General features: G+C 38.0%; 1 protein-coding gene across 1 annotated transcript; it reads left to right on the plus strand.

Annotated features, from left to right (window-relative positions):
• Positions 1 to 406: 406 nt before the first annotated feature.
• Positions 407 to 9,643, plus strand: LOC137012318 (zinc finger protein 345-like). Its single transcript, XM_067375440.1, has 4 exons — positions 407 to 731; positions 900 to 1,209; positions 4,122 to 5,115; positions 9,410 to 9,643. Exons 1-4 carry the CDS (start codon positions 407 to 409, stop codon positions 9,641 to 9,643), a joined length of 1,863 nt encoding a protein of 620 aa, XP_067231541.1.
• Positions 9,644 to 15,734: the final 6,091 nt, after the last annotated feature.

The following is a 15,734-nucleotide window of genomic DNA, read 5'->3' on the forward strand; positions in this document are numbered from 1 at the left end:
GCAAAACACTTACACCTGGATAATTGGGAGTGATTGTGAGTGTGATAATCATCTGCTAAATGAGCTACAGCGACCACAATTCACACTTTCAGTCAGTGAAGCCGCTTCCACAGCCATTCATGGAATATTCCCACAGGAGAAGAACAAGCAAGCAGGAGGAATTACTGCAGAATAAACTAGCTTCTGACTTGTAAAATGGAGTTTAAGGAAGAACCCTGCAGAATAAAAGATGGAGATACAGAGGAACAAATAGGTTGGTGTTTCCTTCATTCTCTTTAATGACTGATGAGAAACATTAAGATAATCTGACATATTAAAATGTTTAGCAAAATTGAAAATAACTTTATTTTTTGTGCCTAGATTGTCTTTTATTTAAAATATTAAAAATATGTTGTTTTTAGACCCGATGGAAGTGAATGAAGACAAACTGCATCATTTCAAAAATGAAGATGGAAACCTAATTTCACAGACTGAAAAGAATTTGACACAGAAAAGCACTGGTGAAAAAGATTCTTTGACCTGCTCTGAGTGTGGAAAGAGTTTAACGCATATATCAAACCTAAAGAGACACATGAAATTTCACACTGGAGAGAAGCCTTATACATGCATTCTGTGTGGGAAGAGTTTTGTTCTGAAAGCACACTTGACTAGGCACCTGCGAGTTCACACTGGAGAAAAACCGTTCACATGCACTCAGTGTGGAAAGAATTTCACTCACAAAACTTCTCTCAACGCTCATCTGCGCTCACATGCTGGAGTGAGATCATTTAGCTGTGATTTGTGCGATAAAACATTTGTTTTTGACCAAAACTTAAGAGAACACCTTAAACTTCATGCTGGTTTGAAGCCTCATGTTTGCTCTCTTTGTGGAAAGAGTTTTTCAGTACTGAAAAGTTTACAAGTTCACCAGACCATTCACACTGGTGTGAGACCTTATATGTGCTTTGACTGTGGAAACAGCTTTAGTACACTGAGCAACTTTAAAAGACACCTGAGAATTCACACTGGAGAGAAACCGTACAAGTGCTCACACTGTGGGAAGAGTTTCTCTCATTCATCATCCTTGAAAGCTCACAAGAGTGTTCACACTGGAGAGAAGCCGCACCAATGCTCTTCATGTGGGAAGAGTTTCACCTGCTCCTCTAATCTAGTGACTCATAAGAAAAAGCGCTGTTTAAGTGAGCGAAAGCTCTTTGAAACAATGCCGGGGTAAGTCCATTAAAACTCCGCGAATGTTTATGATGTGTTTATTGATGTTAGTAACTCGGTCTTGGAGTGTGGATGAAAATTATTTGCTTTGATTCTCTTTCTTATTTTGGGGTAGATTACCTTTTTTTTTTTTTTTTTTTTTTTTTTTTTTAAAATTGGCAGTACTACAAATTTGACTGTTGATGGCGCCTGTTTTATTGTAAAGTAAATTTCAGCTTATTGACGTAGATCAGCAAACATCTCTAAATCTGCTGTTTCAGTACATTTGTTTTAGGAAAGTTGGAAAAGCTCAGTTTAAGCATCTGAAATGTTTAATTTCCTTCTATTAAATGACGGGTTGATCTCCTCTGTTTTCATGTTGTTAGATACAGAAGCTGAATGTTCTAGATTAGAATCCGTTACATATTCATTTAAATGTGAGATTTTAGTGAAAGTTTGTTTCTATATGCAGTTTCATCTGACAAGCTTTATTTGTCTTGATCCACTGGCTTGAGATCTCTTTTTCTGCTCTCATTCAAATATTGAAAGTAAATGTACGCTTCAGTTAAATGTTTAATAAAAACTAAAAACAATTAATTGAACTTTGACTTTTATATTCAAATCTAACACACTGCCAACAGCAATAGCCTTCATTATTATTTTTTTCTTTCCAAAATATGTTCCTTTTGAGATAAATTTGAGTAAAATAAAGCCATATGCTTTACATAACTTGACGATACTTGGACGTCTACAATGTACTTGTTCAAAAATTAATAACTGCAAAACTAGTGTTAGTATGGGTGTGTGTAATTTACGTTGTGAAACAAAACCAAGTATTGTCAAGTTTGTTTAGCCAAAGGCTGTATTTTACTCTTAAATTGAAAAGGAAAAAAAACATAGGAAAATCTTGAGGGAAACATGTCATACCTGCACCACTCTATATGCCTACTTTAAATCATTTTCAGATATAACATACAACAAAGGAATGTTCTATATTCAGCTTTGTTACAACCTTCTGTTTTTCCTGTAAATTATGCAACAATCTGACACGCACAACTGGAATATTAAAGTTAAATGTCTGTATCTCTGAATTGCAAACTATTCCTTTCTCTAATTTTCAAACATTCACACGTTTAATCAATGTTGGATTGTAGCAATCAACCCTCATCAATATTCTTTCAGCTTCTCTGAACTGAATTGATGAATGAAGTGAAGAACTGAATGAAGAATTGATAGTTTAACAGTGCTGGAAATGTAGAGCTCATTTCTGGTAATAACACCACTTTTGCGAAGATAAATTATTTTTTTGTCATTATTTAGAGGCTGTTGCAAGAAATAGTTTGAACATAAATTTGTGTGCCTTTCATTTATTCACCCTCAAGTTATTGCAAACCTGTAAGAATTTCTATGTTCTGCTGAACACAAAGGAAGATATTTTGAAGAATATGAAAAAAGGAAAATCCACTGGAAGTCAATGGTGCCCCACAACTTTGGTTACAAACAATCTTAAAAATATCTCCCTTTGTGTTCAGTAAAACTAAGAAATTAATACAGGTTTGGAGTAAATTATGACAATTTCATTTCTGGGTGAACTATTCCTTAAAACCTGTCATAGTATCGATTTCTTAACTGTATAAAATATTCTGATTGCACATAATTAGATTTGTGAAATAAAAAGCAACAAAACATTGCATGCATGACTGATTTAATGAATAAGTTTGCATGATATTAAGGTGTTTAACATAGTATTCAGCATTGCTAATCAACTCTAGTAATGTCATTTTTAAACTAAAAATGGATGTTTTTCCATTTTTATATTTAATACTCAATTGTTTTCATAATATGGATTATGACACACACCACTGAGAGAAGATGAAAAAGATGGTAATTTTTAAGCATGACTGTTTGGATTTATATGAAACATTAACACTTTACAATTAGAGTCCATTTGTAACATTAAATAAGGTTAATAAAAGTATTATTTATTTCAACATTTACATTAAGATTTTAAAGTCTCTTACATTAGTTATAATGCACTATGAATTGACATGAACAATCAGAATGTATAATATATTAGTATTTTTATATTTAAAAATTACAATAAACATTTAGCCATTTTTTTTAATTCAAAGAAACAAAATGTAAGAGAGTTAAAACTGAACACAATCTTGCTGCTCAAAGTGTATAGAACCATTTTTAATATTTTTTTGCTCCTTTTGTATTTTACATTTACTTGTACTTTTACTTCCAATACTTAAGTACGTTTAATATCAAAAAATACTTTACATACTCAAGTACAAATACTTTAAATATAAAAATACTTTAAAACTTTTACTCAAGTAACATTCTAAACAGTGACTTTGAATTCTACCAAAGTCATTTTCTGGTTGGATATCTATACTTTTACTCAAGTACTTTATACACCACTGAGATTATTCGTTATGTTTTTATTTTAAGTAATGAACAAATGAAACCTAGTAAACATTCCCAGAGGATGGTAGCCCACTTGTAGTTTTTGGCGATTTCAACATTCATGTAGAGAAGCCTTATGCTTCTGACTTCCACTCTCTGCTAGCCTCATTCGATCTTAATCGGCTCATAACCACAAGTACACACAAATCTGACAACCAACTTGATCTCATTTACACTCGCAACTGCACCACCGACAGCATTCTGGTAAAACCTCTGCACTTTTCTGATCATTTTTTCATTACTTTTAATCTTCAACTACCCATTTTTTCACCACCAACCCCACTACCAGTTACCTTCAGACGAAACCTGCGCTCTCTTTCTTCTTCTGATCTTTCCTCTACTGTATCATCCTCTCTTCCCTCACCCTCACAATTCGCATCTCTAGATGTGAATACAGCAACAGACACTTTATGTTCCACATTAACTTCTTCTCTAGATAGTATCTGTCCTCTGTCATCCAGGCCTGCACGTGCCACTCCCTCTAATCCCTGGTTATCTGATGTTCTTCGTGAACATCGGACCAAACTCAGGGCTGCAGAGAGGAAGTGGCACAAATCAAAAGATCAATTTGACCTTTGTAGCTATCAGTCTCTGCTCTCATCCTTTTCTGCTGAAATTCATGCTGCTAAATCCTCCTATTTCCACAACAAAATCAACAGCGCTTCAAACACGCGCACACTTTTCAAAACATTCAACTCTCTCCTCTGTCCCCCTCCACCACCACCCACCTCATCCCTTACTGCTGATAATTTTGCTACATTTTTCACTGACAAAACATCTACCATCAGCAGTCAGTTCTCTGCTCCACACACACAGGAACTCCGACCAACCACACACACAGCCACACACCTCCTCTCTTCATTCTCTCCCCTCACTGAGACAGAAGTATCCAAACTTCTCCTCTCCAATCATCCTACTACCTGCCCTCTAGATCCCATCCCCACACACCTTCTACAAGCCATCGCTCCCACACTTTTACCAGCACTGACACACATCATCAACACATCTCTCCACACTGGCACTTTCCCTAACACATTCAAACAGGCTCGGGTAACCCCACTGCTTAAGAAACCCACATTAAACACATCTCTTGTAGACAGCTACAGACCTGTTTCTCTCCTACCATTCATAGGAAAAACACTTGAACGAGTTGTTTTCAACCAGGTGTCATCTTTCCTCTCACATAGCAACCAATTGGATGTCAATCAATCTGGTTTCAAGAGTGGCCACTCGACTGAGACTGCGCTGCTGTCGGTCACTGAATCCCTGCGGATTGCAAAGGCTGATTCCAAATCATCAGTTCTCATTCTGCTCGATCTATCTGCTGCCTTTGACACGGTGAATCATCAGATCCTCCTGTCCACCCTCTCATCACTGAGCATCACAGGTACTCCACTTCTCTGGTTTGAATCCTATCTCACAGGAAGGTCTTTCAGGGTTGCCTGGAGAGGGGAGGTATCCAAAGCTCATCAGCTGACCACGGGTGTTCCTCAGGGTTCAGTTCTTGGACCCCTCCTCTTCTCCATTTACACTAAATCACTTGGTCCCATCATTCAGGCACATGGTTTCTCCTACCATTGCTATGCTGATGACACACAACTCTTCCTCTCATTCCAACCAGATGATCCCACAGTAGCTGCACGAATCTCAAGCTGTCTGGCGGACATCTCGGCATGGATGAAAGAACATCATCTACAGCTCAACCTGGCTAAGACTGAGCTTCTCGTCTTCCCTGCCAATCCGACTCTAAATCATGATTTCAGCATCCAGCTAGGCACATCCTCAATTACCCCATCAAATTCGGCCAGAAATCTTGGAGTAATCCTTGATGATCAACTGACCTTCAAAGACCACATTGCAATGACAGCTCGGTCATGCAGATTTGCACTATACAACATCAGGAAAATCAGGCCCTTTCTAACAGAACATGCAACACAACTTCTGGTCCAGGCTCTGGTCATTTCTAGGCTTAATTACTGCAATGCACTTCTGGCTGGACTGCCATCATGCACAATCAAGCCTCTACAAATGATTCAGAACGAAGCAGCACGTCTCGTCTTCAACGAGCCCAAAAGAGCCCACGTCACGCCTCTCTTCATCTCTCTGCATTGGCTACCACTTGCTGCGCGCATTAAATTCAAGGCGCTGACGCTTGCTTACAGATCTACCACAGGCTCAGCACCTTCCTACTTCCACTCACTCTTACGAGTCTACACTCCTACCAGAAACCTGCATTCATTAAAGGAGCGAAGGCTTGTGGTACCATCACAGAGAGGCACGAAATCACTTTTCAGAACATTCTCATTCACTGTCCCTTGCTGGTGGAATGATCTTCCTGCCTTCATCCGGAATGCGGAATCCCTGGCAATATTCAAAAGACAGCTGGAAACCCATCTCTTTCGTGAGCACTTAACCTCATCTTAAAAAAAAAAAAAAAAAAAAAACATCTTATTCCTATCCTTTCACTTCCTCTAATCCCTCTCTATTGTATCTTAGTATAATCTGAGCACTGCCTATAACTTGTATTATGAGCACTTCTTGTCTATTTTGCCTCGTCATGACGACTCGCTTGTTGTATTCCTCACTTGTAAGTCGCTTTGGATAAAAGCGTCTGCCAAATGAATAAATGTAATAAATGTAAACAGAGTTTTTAATGATAAGTAATATCTAATGTAAGCAGGACTTGATTTAAGGATTGAATTGAATTGAGAGAGAGAAAGAAGGGGGGATGTATGCGTTCCATTCAGAAATTATCATTCTTTTCATCTTTACCATCCACTGTTAGAGCTTTGAAGCCCTGGAAAGTGTTGTTGGGCTCAAACACTATTGTCATTTTGAACTAAATTATATAGTTTTTTTAATCTGTTGATAATGACTAGACTATAAACACTTCAATGCCCTTTGAAGACATCATTTAGGTAGTTTGGCACACAGGGATTGTGGGTGTGTGTGCATGCGTGTGTGTGTGTGTGAGAGAGAGAGAGAGTCTGGTGCTCAATCATACAGTTACATTTTATTATTTAGCAGATGCTTTTATCCAAAGTGACTTACAAATGAGGACAACAATAGAAGCAATCAAACCAACATTAGTGCAACAACAATATGGAAGTGCTGTGACAAGTCCCAGTTTTTTAAAATAGATATGTAGAATATGTAGAATAGTTTGTGTTAGTATTATTGTGTCATATGTTGATGAAATAGATGCATCTTTTTCATCAACAGCAGCTCGGGTTGAGTTAAGCAGGTCATTCCACCAGCAGGGAACAGGCCAGATAAAGGCCTGTGAAAGTTATTTTGTGCCTCTTTGGGATGACACCACAAGGCTCACTTGCAGAACGCAAGCAAAAGTCTTAAGTAGTGAGTGTAGGTATAGGGGTGCAGAGCCTGTGGTTGATCTGTAGGCAAACATCTGCCTTGAATTTGAAAAGAGCGCCAATTAGCAACCAGTGCTGGTTTATGAAGAGAGGTGAGACATGCGCTGTCTTTGGCTTGTTGGTTGATGAATATAGCTGAATGGAGAAGTGGTGATGAAGTGTTGGGTTGGCTGAAATGGTAGTTGGTAGTCCTTCATCCAGCAAGAAATGTCTGTCAGGCAGGCTGAGGCATGAGCAGCTACGGTCGGATCATCTGGCTGGAATAAGAGTTAGAGCAGAGGTGCCCAATCCTGTTCCTGGAGATCTATCTACCTGCAAAGTTTAACTCCAGCCTTGCTGAATACACCTGTCTGTAATTATCAAGTGCTCCTGAAGAAATTAATTATCTGATTCAGGTGTGTTTTATCAGGGTTGGAGCTAAACTTTGCAGGTAGATAGATCTCCAGGAACATTTTTGGGCACCCCTGCGTTAGAGTTTTGTCATCAGCATAGCAGTGACAGGAAAAACCATGTTCATGAATGACAGATCCTAGGGATGACATGTAGATAAAAAAAGAGAAGTGGTCCAAGCACTGAGCCCTGAGGAACCCCAGTAGCTAGATGTTGCGACTTAGACACCTCAACTTTCCACAACACCCTGAAGGACCTACTTGAGAGGTAAGACTTAAACCACTGGAGTGCAGTTTTTGAGATGCTTTTTATCATGTGGGTTGACAGGAGGTTTTGGTGCTAACGGTGTCAAAAATACTGATTAGGGGCTTTTGCACAGAATAGTTATAGGAACTCATTTACAGGGACTAGCCACTAAGATAGTTCCCTGAGAACTAATTTCTCCCCCAGACCATGTTCCTGGTTGCAATCGTACCAGGAATAGGAAACTCCGAAGCAGCCGACAGTGGCGTCTTTAAGCGCAGCAGTTGTGTTTGTTGTGTCGTGGGTTTCTTGATAATGGAAATGGAATGTAGAAGCATAATTTATGTGACTGAAAGAGCAAAAAGTGGTGCTAATAGATTAAATATCCTATGAAAGCTTTCCTTATTATATATATATAATCGAGGTAGAGAAAAAAACACAACCCTGCAGAGACATGTAAATGTCGTTATCACTGTTTTCCATCTTCATGAAGTAAATATGTTTACTCAGATTTTAAAAATGCTGGGTGCCAGTGTTTCAAGGCAGAAAACACACCAAGCCGACGGTCGGCCGTCTGGCAGTTTTTGTTCATCGGCCAACTAAGTTTTCCCAGTGTGTTCTGCACCGTCAGCTGAAGTTGGTCCTCGTATGCTTTTATTCGGCCGATTCGAAATGTTGAATTGGCGTTGGAGCTCGTCGGTCCGTCAGGCCGTCTGATCATTCTGATTGGCTGTTCAGCTACTGCCACCTGCTGGTTCGGAAAGGCATTTTATCTCACGCAGGCGCAGAACTGACGTGCTACTTGGCCGTCAGCTGTTTAGCGTCGGTTTGGTGTGTCAGGGCAACTTTGGACACAGACGCTGACGACGTGAGACAACCCCACAGTCTGCTTTCGTCGCCACTTTTTCGTTGGCATCGGCTTGGTGTGTTCTGGCCTTCACATGCGTTTGACCAATCAATATACACTTACATCACTGATAGTTCCTGTAGTGCTGGTTTAGACACGACTCTGAAGTTGGAGATAATTTATTTCCCTCAAGGAGTTGCTAGAACTAAAATCGTCCCTGCGGTGTGAACACAGCAAAGTCCGGGTACTATCAGTCAATAGTTCTAGAAACAATTAAAATGTTCCTCTGGTGTGAAAGCACCTATTGTTTCTAAAGGACTATTTGAGCAAACATTTGTATCTGAATAATTGAGAGTGATTGTAAGTGTGATGATCGTCTGATAAATGAGCAACAGTGACCACAATTCACACCTTCAGTCAGTGAAGATGCTCCCACAGCCATTCATCAGTTTAAATGCTGGGGAATATTCCCATCTTCCCACAGGAGAAGCAGCAGCAAATTAATAATTAATTTTATTTCTTTGTTTCTCATTTATCTTTTTAATTGAATTGAATGTTGATTTTAGACCCAATGGAAGTGAATGAAGACAAAAACCATAATCATTTAAAAAATGAAGATGGAAAACTGATGTATAAAAATTAAGATGAACAATATCATATTTCAAATCCTCATCTTTTCAAAAATGAAGATGGAAATGGAGTCGTTTCAAAGACTGAAGAGAATTTCACAGAAAAACAAGCTGGAAACTTAAGAAAGCACCTTAAAGTTCATGCTGCTATTAAGCCTCACTTTTGTTCTTTTTGTGGAAAGAGTTTTTCACGACTGACACCTTTAAAAATGCATGAGCGTATTCATACTGGTGTGAGACCTTATATGTGTTCTGACTGTGGGAAGAGCTTCACTACATCAAGCTACTTAAAAACACACCAGAGAGTTCATACTGGAGAGAAACCGTACAAGTGCTCACACTGTGGAAAGAGTTTCGCTCTGTCAGGAAACCTGAAAGATCACGAGAGAGTTCATACTGGAGAGAAGCCGCACCAGTGCTCTTCATGTGGGAATAGATCCACCCAATCATCTTCTCTACAGTCGCATAAGAAAAAGCATTGCCTGAAGTTGTGTAAGTGAGCAAAGTTCACATTCACATCCATGATTTACAAATATTGTACCTAAAAATAATTTGACTTGTCAGATTGTTTCAATAGAGTGATTTAATCTAAGAGGGTAATTTGCTAAACTTAGTTGTGAAATTTGAATCTGGTAACAGTTTGGTCAAGCATTGCCCTTCTCTGTTCACAACCGCTGTTACATGATTTATATTGATATTGATTAGATTCTACTTTACTGAACATGAATACTTGTTTTGCTGCATTAAAATATATATTTTTTTTTATCAGGTGAACTGTGGGGTGATTTTTTTTCTTCAGTTTTTGCTTAACTAGTCCAGGTTAATCTTTTGTGAGGTCATAATTGCAGTTTTTTTTTTTTTTAACTTTAACAAAATAAAAAGCAGGTATTACTGATGTATTTTATGTTGTAGAATTATGCAGGTAAAATGTACTATACCTGCAGAACTCTTTTCTTATTTTTAAAATGTAATTAAACAAATCCACAGAAACACAAAGTGAAAACAGACATAAACCTTTAAATGTAATGCACCTCACAGATACAAAAACTATATACAAGTCGTATACAATTACAAATACAAAAATAAACAGAGAAGGAGTGAAGTAGTGTCACAGTGTACAGTCAAAATGTCTTTTGTTTCTATAGTTTTTTTTTAATAATACCAACAGAAAGAGCAGAAGAACTTCTTACAAAAACCTGTTTCTTAAAAAAAAAAAAGAAAAATAAAGGGGAAAGTCAAATATCGAGCAAAATGCTTGTGAAATGTTTTTATACTGAACTACATGTTCAGATCGAACAGCTGAAGATTCTCCATGACAGAAAAGCAAAAGGACAGAGACCCTGACAGAGATGTCTGTCTAGAATATCACATTTCAGTAAACAGACAAACTTTACATAGATTTACCATAAAATACGCTGCTGCCATTCATTTAAAGGTGCCCTCGAAAATTGAAAAATTGAATTTATCTTGGCATAGTTGAATAACAAGAGTTCAGTACATGGAAATGACATACAGTGAGTCTCAAACTCCATTGTTTCCTCCTTCTTATATAAATCTCATTTGTTTAAAAGACTTTAGAAAAACAGGCGAATATCAACATAACACAGACTGTTACGTAACAGTTGGGGTGCACGCCCCCAATATTTGCATATGCCAGCCCATGTTCCCAACATTATGAAAGGCATTAGACGAGGGCAGCCAGTATTAACGTCTGGATGTGCACAGCCGAATCATCAGACTAGGTAAGCAAGCAAGAACAAAAGCGAAAAATGGCAGATGGAGCAATAATAACTGACATGATCCATGATAACATGATATTTTTAGTGATATTTGTAAATTGTCTTTCTAAATGTTTCGTTAGGATGTTGCTAATGTACTGTTAAATGTGGTTAAAGTTACCATCGTTTCTTACTGTATTCACGGAGACAAGAGTCGTCGCTATTTTCATTTTTAAACACTTGCAGTCTGTATAATTCATAAACACAACTTCATTCTTTATAAATCTCTCCAACAGTGTAGCATTAGCCACAGAGCACAGCCTCAAATTTATTCAGAATCAATGTAAACAATATAACAGTATACGATACTCACATAATCCGACGCATGCATGACGAACACTTTTGTAAAGATCCATTTGAGGGTTATATTAGCTGTGTAAACTTTGTTTAGGCCGCACAGCATAAATCGGCTCATATTTAATGATGCCCTAAAATAGGCAGTTAAAAAAATGAATAAAAAAAAATCTATGGGGTATTTTGAGCTGAAACTTCACAGACACATTCAGGGGACACCTTAGACTTATATTACATCTTGTAAAAAAACGTACAATGGCACCTTTAAAATAAACACACAAGACTTGTTAAGATTTAAGAATGTTAGGCAGGGGCATCATTTACGTCTGGCAGTTGCCATATCCTGTCATTCAGAGAAAAACATGGGAAATAAACAGCTCATGATGCTGCTCGTTAGTTCTGCTGCTTGAGCTTTGACGCTTTAAAAAGCCAATTTTTTTTAATCATAGAATACACTTGTTTGTTTACCTTGAATTTGAACGTTGTTGTTTTTCAAGATCTCATATGAGATTTACTTAGTCTGATTAATGGAATGTTCTCTTTCCATGTTTTTGAGAGAGGCACCCAACATGTGTTAAAACATATATATACTCTTCTGACCCTGACAGCTGAGGTCACTGGAGTCACCGGCCTGTCACCATTGTGACCAATTCTTAGTTAAAGAATTTACTTTTGCTTTTAGTCTTTAAAGGCAGGGTAGGTAAAAAATGTATTAAAAACGTTTTTTCAAAATCTGTTTAAACTTTATTTATATATCAATACATAATTAAAATGTAAGTACTCTGAAAAAGAAAGTATAAAAATCGAGTGTCTGTAGACCTCTCACGACTGTTTTAAAGACAGCTCATTATTTCCATTCACTCCACCCCCTCCCTTCTGGGCTCCTTCCAAAGCCACGCCCCCAAAACACATGAACGCGCGACTCCGACCGCTGAGCTGGAAGACGCATTATTTACCTGAGACGAGCGGAGAGGAAGGAGCGCAGTGCATGCAGTGACATCATGTCAGAATCACATGTAATAAAATACCTAACTTTATCATTATGAATATAAACAAATAAGATGTATTTTAGTACTCACTATCAAGCTAGCATATCGATACTGGTAAAGTTTAAAATATATATTTTTTGATTCGCTAACGAGCTAGTTATATCTATAAGGCAAAGCTAAAAACAGGTTGCATTGATACACGTTTTTCCATTACCATCAGTTACACTGTGATGAAGATGAATTTCGTGTAAGATTCATAACATATACGGTGTTTTGCATGTAAGAGTTTCCATGATGAAAGCATTGTTGACTCTGATGAGGACTACACTCCAGAGACAAGTACCACATTGCAGACACAAAATAATAACACACACATACAACAAAGTGTGTACAACACACACAGATACAAGATAAAGACATCAGTCAACATAGGTAGAGAATATAGCTGCAAGCAGCAATTACGGGGCCAAGCACAAAAACGGCACAAGAAGCCAGCCAACATGGCTGTGAGCATCAGACCAACAGCAGCAGTGAGCAATTAGAAAAAAAAAGTTATTCGCATTTTTGTCAATTATGTTGTAACTTTTGACCAGAAGGTGGCGATGGTCCGAAACATCTCAGGCTCCTTCAGTGCACTTTCCTGATGACCCATACCCAATTTATGAATTTTGGTCAAACCCATCAGATGTTATAATCAAAAATAGCCATTTTTCATATCTCCACTCCAGTAGGGGGCACTGCGCCGAAACACTGTATGATGCCTCAGGTCATGCTTGTGATGACACGTACCAAGTTTGGTCTGAATATAATAAAGCATTGCAGAGATACAGCTGTTGGTAGCAAGAAAGTTGATGGTAGCAATTGACTTCCACAGTATTTCTTCCCTACTATGTAAGTCAATGGTCTGTCTGTCTGGTTACCAACATTCTTCAAAATGTCTTCTTTTGTGTTCAACAGAGGAAAGAAACTCATACAGTTTGGAAAAACTGTATCCATTTTGTTTCTAGCCCTTACGGTTCAAAAGTTATTAGCATAAACATAAGTGCAACTTTGGACAGCTGGTGGCGCTAGAGGGATTGAGTTAGAGACTCCAAATTTGCTATGGACAAAGGACAGACTGTCCTCTAACTGTGTGCCAAATTTCACAACTTTCCCGCAAGCGGTTCTATGGGCTGCCATAGACTTCAAGAGCGGAATAATAATAATAATAATCAAAAAAAAAAAAAGAACGCCAACAATAACAATAGGTGCCTCCGCACCTTCGGTGCTTGGCCCCTAAATATAAAAACAAAACAAAGGCGAAAAAAAACGTGCAGGTAATCTTACAGGTGAACATGGTAAAAGAGTTAGACAGAGGGTAAATATAGTTCTAAGAAAAGTTCCTAGATGCGGAGTAACGTTAGGCCTACTATCTGTTAAACATGTATTTAGTTATCTTAAGCAAAATTATGCACAATTCAACACTATAGCTATCATCTTGAGCTAGGCCTATAGATTTATCGTCTCTACTACGGCTCGCTAAGTAATGTTATGTTAGCTATATTACGCAGCTACGTGTGCTAATGACACGCTTCATGAAAAAATAAACAAAAAAATATGTATGATCAAAATACAAAAAGAAAGATTTACCTGTCCAGCAGAAATAAAGCCATCAAGGAGTCACTTTTCAGCCCCTTGAGTTCCCTCAGTTCTCGCCATCGCTGGAAAGCCACGCCGATATTAACTCGCGTTTTATTTCTTTGTTTATCCAAAGACTTTTTGTTCATTGCCTTTTCTTGTACTGTTACTGTCTTCCTTTTTTTGCCTGGTTTGCCTTCACTAACTGCATAGGCCGGTACTGTAAATTTGGTTGCTGTTTCTCTGCCATTGGTTTGGTATTCCTAGGATCCGTGCCTCTTGAATTCCTCAAATCAAACGTCATGTGTGGCAAAAGGGTGGTTGCCATGGTTGCGAGAGAGTGACAGTCGCCTAAGCCAATCTTATGTTTCGTCCCGAATGGAAATAATGAGCTGTGTTTAATACAGATTAAACGGTCTAGAGTCACTCGATTTTTATACTCTTTTTATCAGAGTACTTACATTTTAATTATGCATTGATATATATAGAAAGTTAAAACAAATTTGGAAGAAAGTTGTTTATACATTTTTTTACCTACACTGCCTTTAATAACTAGAGAATAATGACGAATATTGTCTGAACCTCTCACTGAGAGAAAGTACAACTTATTACTTGGCACAAACTAAAAACCTAATCTGGCCTGATGGGATAAACTCCCGGACATAGAAACTCATTTATTTGTCAGCAAAAATCTTTTGTCAGCTCCAGGGTTTTCGTAAACTACAGATTGTACTTCCACATTTTTGTATCCCTGCCCATGGACAGTCAGATTGACATTGATTATTAAAAAAACAGGTATTGTAAGAGTAAGTTTATCAATGAAAAGAAAAAGGTATACTTTATTTACTCTGCAAACAGCATTATGGTAAAAATGAAACACAATGGCATCAGCTTTCTTACATGTAGTATGCAATGACGTTTTGCTTCGGGGATTGAGCGGAACAGATGGAATAGTAGTTTCTTTCATTTCCTACTCTCCGTTTGGCCTAAAACATTGTATTTGTGGTCATCCAGTTTGAAATGTTGATTACAAACACAGGTTTTTCAGATTTTCCAATACGGCGTTCTCCCTGTATTTACAATTCTTTGCAGCCTTTAGTCACTGCCTACAACATGCTGGATCCTTCACTGGGAACCCAAAGTAACTCACTCCCGCTTTTGATTTTTTTCAGTTTTTTTATTGCGTGACTATTCTCTTTTTTTCTCTTTTCTGTTTTTATTGTTTCTCTTTCCTTCAGTGAGTCTGCTTGTTGACAGCAGGTGTTCATCACTAATGTGCAATCATCACTTAAAAGGCACCTATTATGCCCCTTTTTACAAGATGTAATATTGGTCTTGGTGTCCCCAGAATGTATTTGTGAAGTTTCAGCACAAAATACCCCCCAGTTAATTTATTATAACCATTTGAAAATGTCATTTTTGGGGCCTGTTTTAAAAAAAGCTGTTTTGGTGTGTACCACCTTAAATATAAATGAGCTGCATATCCCCGCCCTGCCTTTGGATGAGGGGCGTAACTTGCATACTTATGGCAATAAACAGTCGGCAGAAGCAGAATGGCTGAGAGTGAGAGACCCGCTGTTTTGTATGGCATTCAGCCGTACATGTTTGAACCGGAATCAGACCCAGATGATGAAGAGACTCCGGCAGAAGAAACACAATTGAGAGGACGTCTCTGAATGGTTATTTGATACATTTATGTACTTATAGAGTTTTAATCGCGTCCCCTTTGCAATTATGGATGTGCAACACACACACACACTGTTCTAACGTTCGTGCAATTTTTTGAAACTACAAACACAAATACTGTGATAACGTAAATTGCTATGTTTATACAAAGGCCAGCACATCGACACGAAGCTGTAGAACGAGGGATATTGGCGTGCAGCAACAATTACAAATTTAAATAAATTAAT

Source organism: Chanodichthys erythropterus, chromosome 22, assembly GCF_024489055.1.
Source record: "Chanodichthys erythropterus isolate Z2021 chromosome 22, ASM2448905v1, whole genome shotgun sequence".
Classification (NCBI taxonomy): domain Eukaryota; kingdom Metazoa; phylum Chordata; class Actinopteri; order Cypriniformes; family Xenocyprididae; genus Chanodichthys; species Chanodichthys erythropterus.